This window comes from Hipposideros armiger, unplaced genomic scaffold (assembly GCF_001890085.2).
Source record: "Hipposideros armiger isolate ML-2016 unplaced genomic scaffold, ASM189008v1 scaffold_253, whole genome shotgun sequence".
NCBI lineage: Eukaryota > Metazoa > Chordata > Mammalia > Chiroptera > Hipposideridae > Hipposideros > Hipposideros armiger.
This window is the reverse complement of record NW_017731603.1, coordinates 801972-811814: the sequence shown is the minus strand read 5'-3', so window position 1 is coordinate 811814 and position 9843 is coordinate 801972. Positions and strand designations below refer to the sequence as shown.

At 44.4% G+C, this 9843-nt stretch overlaps 1 protein-coding gene across 3 annotated transcripts; it reads left to right on the top strand.

The window, feature by feature from the left end:
- The first annotated feature begins 2828 nt into the window (after positions 1 to 2828).
- Positions 2829 to 8987, top strand: TMEM216 (transmembrane protein 216). Of its 3 annotated transcripts, XM_019656011.1 has the most exons (6): positions 4813 to 4904; positions 5461 to 5562; positions 5665 to 5681; positions 6120 to 6212; positions 7932 to 8133; positions 8421 to 8987. In XM_019656011.1, exons 4-6 carry the CDS (start codon positions 6167 to 6169, stop codon positions 8434 to 8436), a joined length of 264 nt encoding a protein of 87 aa, XP_019511556.1. In that variant the 5' UTR covers positions 4813 to 4904; positions 5461 to 5562; positions 5665 to 5681; positions 6120 to 6166; the 3' UTR covers positions 8437 to 8987. The 3 variants fall into 3 exon arrangements, with proteins under 3 accessions (XP_019511554.1, XP_019511555.1, XP_019511556.1); XM_019656009.1 differs by lacking the exon at positions 5665 to 5681 and having other exon boundaries at positions 2829 to 4890; XM_019656010.1 differs by lacking the exon at positions 5665 to 5681 and having other exon boundaries at positions 2836 to 4904.
- The last annotated feature ends 856 nt before the right edge of the window (positions 8988 to 9843 follow it).

Here is a 9843-nt window from a genome sequence, read left to right as displayed (position 1 = left end):
CCAATTCCCCAGCGCTGTTCTCATCCCCCCAATTCCCCAATAAAAAACCTTTAAAAAATCTATTTTTCCTCATTCAGGGGCCTCGGGGATACAGAGGATACCCCAACAAGATTGCCAGTCACAACCAAAGAAGCCAACATGCTCTTCCAGGCGGATCTCAAGACCCCTTCCTCTCATCTGAGATCAGCTAGGGTGAGAGTTCCATGAATCCCCCAATAGGCAGGGACAGCTCTACGCCCCAGCAGGAAGCAGATACAGAAGGAAAGACCTGTCCCTCAGCTTCCCATAGAGATTTTATGGGATCACGTCTCTCAAGGGGAAAACTAGGCAGGCAGTTAGAGGCAGGCATTGGGTCTCTGCATTCCTGCACTTCCCACAGAGTGCGACCACCAAGGGGACCTTCCCTCTACACCCAAAACTCCCCTTTGTATTGTAATTACCTACCCCTGTGGGAAAACAAAAGGGCACAAAATACCCAACTAGATCAGAGTCACTCGCACCTGCACAGTGCCTCTTGTCAATCACAGGTGCCAATCAAGTGGTCCCACGCCCAGAAGGGAACAGCCCATTCTAGAGAAGGGATCAAAACTCTATGTCCTGGGAAGTCCGCCCTGCTCTTTTTGACCGCGTCTTCCCTTTTTGAACCCCTTCTTCCCTTTTTTGAGCCTTTTGAGCCTCGCCTTTGACCGTGGCTCGCTCCAAACTCTTTGAAATGTACTATCTCTTCAAATAATACTCCAGTATCTCATTCAATTCTTTGCTCGAGTTGCCAAGGACCTGGACTTTGCGCCGAGAAGGGCCCACTCTCCGACAACATCAGTGCAACTTCAAACCATCTAGTCCCCTAGTGGATTAAGGGGTTCAGACTCCATTCTGTCTGTCTATCAGAGGAAAGAGTGGAAGAAAAAACATCTAGAAACACTGTGACTTCTTATCCACAATTTCTGAATCTAATAAAAATCACTAGCAAGTCAAGAGATAGATCCATATTATTTAAAACAAGAGTAAAAGTAAAAAAATAGAAACAGGTGACCCAAATATTGGAGAAAGCAGAGAAGGAATTTAAAGTATGACTGATGTGCTCAAGAACTAGAAGGAAATATGCAGGAGTTAGATAAAATATTTAAAATATACCTAGGAATTTCTAATAATGGCTGAGTAACATCTTATGGAAATGAGCCCTCCACAAATAACCACTGTAAAATATGGACATAATACAAAAACACAACTACTTGAAGACACTGGAGAATGAAGGGAAGCAAAAGTTTGATGGAAGCCCACACTCAACAAGAATCATGCAAAGTTCCCCATTTTTGTTGTTTCTAGTTTGGTAGCAGGCAACGTGGTATGTAGGCTATGCTGGTGGGAAATCACAGGATCAGAGCACTACATCAGGACAACTCATGTTGCTGGAGAGGAAGCTGGGAATCTCAGAAGGGAAAGAGCCAGAGAGGGCGGGATCCCCAGTCTGTGTGCCCACATCTCTGCCCAAGCTCTGGACCATACGTGCAATTTAGCCTCAGTAACTCAGCTAAAGAGAAGATCTAAACTCAGATTGGAGCTGCCATCCAATAAGCGGTTTGTGGTGTGTATCCAGCCAAGCTATCTGCCTTATAAAATGAAAGAACCATCACTCTTTGGAGACAAATAATGGAAACCAGAGTCTCCGCAAATTAACATTCAAAACTGGCACTGACACTGAGATGATCTTGAGATTGGTATTAACAGACAGGATATTACAGCAGCAATGAAAATATATTCTCAGTGAATAAAAAGGTAGGCAGCCTCAGCGTAGAAACAAAGGATTTTTGAAAAACAGAAATCCCAGAAATAAAAACTACAATAACTGAACAATTGTAAATGGGTGGGTGGATGTACCAGCTAAAGAGGAGATAATAGAATGAGTCAATGAACTAGAAGATGGACCAACAGAAATTACCCAAGCTAGAGAACAGAAGGAAAGAAGATTTTTAAAAAGTCTCATGACTAGTTAAATAATATCAGTCTAACATACATGTAATTGGAGTCCTAGGAGGCAAACAGAGGAAATAGGGCAGAAAAAAATGTTTGAAGAAATAATAGCCACAAATTTGATGAAAGACAGAAATTTACAGATTTAAGATACGCCACAAACCCACCTTGATAAACAAAGAAAGACCACGCATAGGCACATCAGAATCAAATTATTGAAAGCTGAAGATGAAAAGCAGATCTTGAAAGCAGCAAGAGAAAAACAACACACCACACAGAGGGACAGCAATTAACAGCTGATTTCTCACCAGAAAACAAAGGCCGTAAGGGAGTATAACAACACCTGTAAAATGCTAAAAGAAAAAGGACAACTCAGAATTCTATATTCACCAAAAATATACTTCAAGAATGAAGTTGAAATAAAGACATGACAGATAAAAGAAAAACTAAAATTAGTTGCCAACAATCCTGCACTATAAGAAATGCTAAAGGAATTCTTTGGCTTGAAAGGAAATGATAACAGATGGAAACTCATCCTCAGACAGGAATGGAGCACATCAGAAATGGTATCTGGGTAAATATAAAGACTATTTTTAACTTTTTCCTTTTTCCCTATTAATTTCTTTATAATACATATGAATGTAGAATGCGAATATTTTTTTCAAGTACACATAATATTGACCCATATCTACTACATGCTGGGCCATAAAACAGTTCTCACCAAACGTAAAAATAAATTTAAATAAATGTAAAAGGATCAAGAGTATGTTCTTTGACAACAGAATTGAGAAATCAGTAGCAATAAGATAACTAGGTGGTTCAGTCTAGTTTAAACATGGCAAGTTTAATACAAAGAATCATTAAATTATTATGAGAGTAATTACAAGATGTAAAGAGAGTTCTAAAAAGGTATGAGGGCTGAGGGAGAGTACCTGAGGAAGGACACACTTGGCAGGTTCCACTACCGCCAAGGCTGGGGTTCAGGCCTCACTGTAGCCGGCTGGGTGGTGGACAAGTTTCCTGGTCTGCCCAGGCCAGACAGTTGCCAGGTCAAGAAACAACCCTCCAGGATGCAGGCAAACTGAGGCTGGTGGGCAGGTGCACAGAGTGTAGAGACATCACCTGCAGGCACTAGGCCAAGAGCACACACTCCCCACATTAAGATTCACCAGGGTACAGGTGAGCCAAGACTTGCGGGCAGGGGCATCAAGAGAGTTGGAGTGCCCCGTGTGCATGAGGCCTGGAGTGCGTGATGTCCACACAGGGCATGGAGGGCTTTGGGAATCAGCCCTCTGGGGAGAACAGCCAAGGTTGATGAGCAGACACTCGGAGGGAGCTGGGGCACTGCTGTGGGTACACGGTGCCCATGCCTGGAGGGCTTTGGGAAAAAATGTCCAGGCATAGGTAAACAAGGCTGAGGGGGCAGGGGCACAGAGTTAGGGAGTTGTCACAGGTGCAAGACCTGGAGTATGCGGTATCCATGACAGCAGCGCCACAGCAAAGTGGTCCAGGTCTGCAAGGCTGCCGAGGGAGTGTCTGCTCTTGGCATGCAGCTGGAGCACAGCAACGCCTGATGTCCCCCATGTCCCCATGCACCACTGATAGATCATGGTGCTGGAGCAAGAAAAAGCAAACCAGTGCTCTCAAATCCTTTCCTTCCGTGTCCCTCCAGTGCCCTCTACTGACAAAGCTTGCCATCGTCCTCATGGTGAGGGAGACATGCTTCCAGTTCTGTCCATTATGGCCGAACAAGTACTGAAGGGTGAATGTGGAGCTAAGAGGCAAAAAATAGGTACCAGAGTCCATCTTTTTGGCTATTCAGTTTTCCTACGCACCGTTCTACACATATTTGAACTTCTCTAGCAGTTAAATTCCTACCAACAAGATATATCTATCCATCCTTCTTAAAAGTGACGTTATCACCCTTCCCCCAAATGAGAGGACACATATAAATTACTCTCTCCAGGTTCAGGGAATTGCTTCTGCTCTTTCCCGTTTATGCCTAGAAGTAACAAGTGCTACCCCACCTCCACCCCAACTAGCTAGGAGTACACAGCACCGTCCTTAAAGGTTCGTCACTCCACTCAAATGATTTGGTTTGAGTGTGCCATCTGTTTCCTGTCCTACTCTGACTGACAATGGCCCTAACATTCAAGACAGCCCAAGTCCACTCAAAACCTGGTTTTCATCTACTCCCCTGCAGGCAATAACACGTTTATTGCTCTAAATCATATTCAGGCTTCAAAGCCCAGTTTACAGACCATCTCCTGGAAAGTCCTGTAAAGTTCTCTCAATTCCATCCCGGAGTACTTTGTCCTCTCAACTCCTCCAGCATGTTATAGGTCACGTGTTGATCACGTTTCATCTTCACACCTTCTGATTTGGTGCCTTCTACCTACCTAACACGGACGCACAAAAAACCCTAAACCCCCGAAAAGACGGCCTGATAAGACAAATGACCCCTAAACCCCACGCTGCACTTGCAGAACACTGTCGCGCACACTGTTTCTCATTTCAGACCGTTGTCAGAAGAGAATCGTGGTGGCTAGGGCCTATTTGCCAATCTTGTGGTCACACTGCCACACCTGGCCACTTCGGCCAATGCATTGTAACCTGGAGGTAGGGGAGTCCGAGAGTCTCCCTTGCCCCGGGGTCCTGTGGGCGATGGCAACCGTTCTCCCCAAGCCTCCGTGAGCCAAAATCCAAACGAAGGTCGTTTGCAGCCCGCTTCCTCTCTTGCGCACGCTTGGACTGCACCGATACGGCCCCGACCCCCGTTAACCATAGAGTGCCGCGGGCGGGCAGAGGGGCCAGAAGCCGAAGCCGCTCTGTCCTCCGCTTCCGGCAGCACCTCGTTGCTCCGGGAGTGGCTGTAGCCGCGTATGCAGTTTCCATGGGGACTGAAGATGGCGCCGCGAGGTGAGATTCCGGAGGTGTGTGAGTCGCTGGTCCCGATCCCTTCAGTCCTCCTTCTCCCCTCTCTCCCAGAGCTCGACCTAAACCCACCATTCTCGGGTGTTAGGGACACCACATCTCACTTGTCCAAAGCGGGACACCACATCTCACTTTCGCTGCCCCACCTGCCCTGAGTGTCTGAAGGTCTGGAGGGGACCTTTGGCTGCGCCTGTGCTAGACTGGCTCAAAGACGAATTTGCTGTGTAACCTCGAAGAAGCCAGTGCTGGTCTCGGAGCCCCAATTTCTCTTCCCAAATAGTGACGGGGTTAGATCTTAGGAGGGGCTTTGACTTTGACTTCCGACGCAGAAAGAATCGTTTGATGGTGATTCTGGGGAAAGAAGAGGATTGAAGGAAGCCCTGGCCACATCCTACACACACACACACACACACACACACACTATCAGCAACCACAAGTGCCCCATCCCACTGGCTGCGACCTCGTGTTTCCTCCAAGTTAGACAGAGAACCATTCAAAGAACAGAGATTGAACTGCCCTCCCGCCCATTGCTGTTCTCTGTGCTCATCTTTTCAGGTAAACGTTTGTCCTCCACTCCCCTGGAAATCCTCTTCTTTCTGAACGGGTGGTATTATGCTACCTATTTCCTGTTGGAGCTCTTCATATTTCTATATAAAGGTAAGACCTGGGTTTTGACTACCCTTACCCCCATCCCTTCCTCACTTCAGCCCAGAGGCAGCTCCCAGCAAGAGCCTTCTTCTTTTTCATTCTTTTCTGCAGCTCCTCTTCACTACAAGGTAGAAGTCTCCTCATCAGATGGCTTCCTTTGGGATTCAGTAGGAAGCCACTCAGCAAGAATTTCTTGAGTTTGGGAAATGTGGGCTTCTCCATTGTGACTCTCCTGTCACCTCTTTTTGTGAACTCTACTTTAAGCCCATTGGTGACCCTCAGAATCATTCTGCCTGTGTACCCATGTACATCTGATCATTTTGGAGAGTGGAGTCCCCACAAACTTTTGGAGTTAGGAGTAAAACCCCATAATAATGAGCCTGCCGCTGACATAGTTGCACTCTGAGTGAACATATACTGCAGCAGGTTAACAGATCCTGCCCACGTCTTACTAACCAGCTCATGGAAAGCTGATAAGACTCTTGTCTTCTTTAGTCCCGTGTGTGTGGGCGTTCTTGTGGGTGCTGTTATAGGTTATTTGCAAACTCTTGCTTTTGTTTTGGCAGGTCTCCTGCTACCATATCCAACAGCCAATCTAGTTCTGGATGTGGTGATGCTCCTCCTGTATCTTGGAATTGAAGTAATTCGACTATTTCTTGGTGAGTGTTGTCCAGAGAATATTTCTATTTCTTATGAGATGAGCTGGTATCTGTAACTTGATTAACAAGAGAAAGTACATAACCTAGGCTCACAATAAGAGATTGGATCTGGTGGCATATCCCATTACTCCCTTTCTGAAGTTTCCAACTGCTTTATATTTTGGGTCAAGATTTACCTGTCTGTTGCTCTGTAGGGCTAGACACGGGCAGTAGCATGAGATATTAGATAATTCCTTTCCAGTTACATAATTACTACAAGAGCGCCTGATTTCTCTCTCTGGTTTACTTGGCAGAATAGGTTCAGTTGTAATTCCATGTCCAGGGCAGCAGTATATGCCTGCACAGATCAGCACTAAGGTGCCCTCCAGACAAGGATTTGTTTAGGACAAATTTTACTTATATACGAGTATCTCCAGAAATACAGAGCAAATCTCTCACAAGTTAGAATATCTCATCTCAGAAAACAGTGTTAAAACTTAAACAGAAAAAAAAATAATACTTGCAACACATATGACAAAGGACAGCGCAGGCTCACATAAATCACTAAGGAAAAGACAACCTAATTTAAAAAATGTGTAAAGGACACTAATAGGCAATTCACATAAGAATAATTACAGAGGACCAATAAACATGACAAAATACCCAAACTCACTAATAAAAAGTAAACTGAAACAATAAGGGAACATTTTCATCCATCAGATTAAAAATATTTCCAATACCTAGTATGAGAATGGGCATGAGGAACAGATCTTTATAGTCCCACACTCTTGTGGGTATTTATATTCCCAGACTCTTTGGGAATATAAATTAGTACATCCTTTTTGCTAATAGTTTTACCTGGTAAAATTTGTATTCTTAGACTTAACAATTTTACTTCTAAAACAGGTTGGAAAAAAAAAAAAGAAATCCGCAGTTATGCAAAGATATCTATGTGAGGATGTTTATTTGCACATATTTCATAACACTGAAACATTAGAGACAATGCAAAGGTGTATCAATACAGGATTAATTGAATATTAATTGAATATTGAAATTGTTCATAGCCATTAAAAAACAATAGGGTAGGGCTGGCTGAGTGGCTCAGTTGGTTAAGAGCTCGCTGAAGAATGCAAGCTCTGAGTAACAGGGTCGCCAGTTCGATTCCCGAGCTGAGCAGCCAACAGGTGGCAGGATGACTCAGCTAAAAAAAACCCCCAAAAAACAATAGGGTAGTTATATGTGGAAAGATGTCTAACTTACGTCAAATGGGAAAAAGTAAGTTGCAAAACAGTATTAGAGTATGATTCCATTTTTATAATAAATAGTAATATGTGAGTATACACATTAAAACATCTGAAACGATATACATTTAATAGTTATATCCAGGGGTTGAACATAGGTCTTTCAGTTTCTATATTTTCTATATATTGGTTGAAAAGTTTTCAGTGATTATATATTATTTTTATAATTGAACCCACCCACCCCTCCCCAAAATAAAGATCCCATTGTCTTTTGAGTGGGAGTCAGACTGGAAGCAGAATCTTTGGAGTGAATGACTCCAATCCTAAACTCCACAAAGCCTCTCATTTTTAGCATAGTGGGACCCCATTAGTAAATCGGCACGTCCCCATTCAGAAACATTTTCTCTGCCTTGCCAGTCCATCACATCTCACCCACCTTTCTTCTGAGGCTGGGGAAAGCAGGCCACTTGGAGGTGATTCCATGGGCTGTGTCTGACAGGTACAAAGGGAAACCTCTGCCAGCGAAAGATGCCACTTGCTATTAGTGTGGCCTTGACCTTCCCATCTGCCATGATGGCCTCCTATTACCTACTGCTGCAGACCTACGTGCTCCGCCTGGAAGCCATCATGAACGGCATCTTGCTCTTCTTCTGTGGCTCAGAGCTGCTGCTTGAGGTGCTCGCCCTGGCTGCTTTCTCCAGGTATTGCTGCTGAGGGACCATATTCTGTCACCTGAGGGTTGGGTTCCCATCCCATCCCACGGAGGGAGTCATTGTTCTTCTGAAGACTGAGGGGTCTGGAGGACTTTTAAGGGGGAAAAGGGTGTCTGTGGGACTGCCTTTCCCATTTAGGGTAGACAGTTACCCACTTAGAGAAGATATTCTTGTTCTTTGGGGCCAGGAGGCTTGGAATGTAGAACAGTTCAGGCCAGCTGCTCTTGTTTACTGGTCTTTTAACATTTTCTTTCTTTCTTTTTTTCTGCCATCAGTATGGACAGGATTTGAAGTACAAAAATTTCAGCCAGCAGCCCTCATGGGCTGAGACCACACACACTTCTGGTACTTTGGCCACACCAGTGAGAAATGGTGGGTCAAGTTGTCCTGGGAAAAGTTGCAGCTTTTCCTCAGCACAGACATTTGGGCGACAAACTGAGCATAAGGCCTCTGGGCACCATCTTCTAAACAGGACCATCAGCCTAAGAGACTCTTCTATACTTCAGTATAGGGAGGGGCAAGGCTGTCCCCTTCCTGGCCCTTCTCAGAACCAATTCCCTGCTGACCTCAAGTTCTCTTTGATCATCGTGGCCAGATCATCTTGTGTGGACCATGCAGGCTCCTTGGGCTTCCGGCAGGACCTGAGCCACATGCTGTGCCACACCTGTCACGTATGAGCACGGAGAGCCCCAGGATGGTGTGCTCCGAGTGATGCAAAGGCCTCTTATCCATTCTTCAGAGACTGAGCTCCAGAACTTTTTTAGTAGCTCATAGTGTTATTTTTCTATTCTCATCATGAAACAAACATTACTTTATAATAAATATGTATTTTCTGTTGTGCAGCCTTTTCCTTATGGCACTTGTCCCTAGAAATTCATCCACTCAGAAGGTAGAGACTATCCCAGCGGTTTGTTCCCAGGCTGTGCTGAGTGGTCCAGTATGGACACAGACAGCGATAAAGATGTCCCACTGACTTTCTTCCCCCAGTTCCAGCATGAATTAATTCCTAAAGGCACTGCCAGCTTCTGCAGTTCAGGTCTGTCATTCTGCAAAAGACTGCTTATATTCTTCACCTCTACCCCAAAGCCAGCGTTTTGTCCCTCATTCTTCTTACAGATAATTCCTCCTACAGATCCTTTCCAGGGTGAGGTGTAAATGGAAGAAGCATATTCTAAACTTACCAATATTTGTTGGTCATTTAAAATTTCTTAACATGAAAGGAACACGTACTTTTTTTTTTTAAGCTGGAGAAATGTTGCCCTAGATGAGTATATTGCCTTCTTCAAGTAGCCATCTTTAAAACTTTCTCTTCTTCATTGTTAGTGGCCCTTTTCTTAGCCCCAAGAAGCCACCAGGAACCATGGTGGAATCCACTTTAGGAAACCTTGAATGATGGCCCTTCTTTTCAGGCGAATCCTAGAATATGTGCACTTACTCAGTAAAAAGTAATTGGCCTTAAAGCATTCCATGCTGTTTTTAACTCTGCTTATTTCCTGTGATCAGGCTTATCCTCATGCTATAAAGGTCTCCACTGTCCAATGCACTGATCCTTTTTCTTGTTTTCTATCCCTTTTGTGTCTTTGCCTCCTAACTGCTTTTGGGGGTCTACCAAAAAACCATAGATGGGTCTACTCAACCATGAAACAGTATCAAAAACTCCAACAGGAATGTCCCTGATATATATATATATATATATAT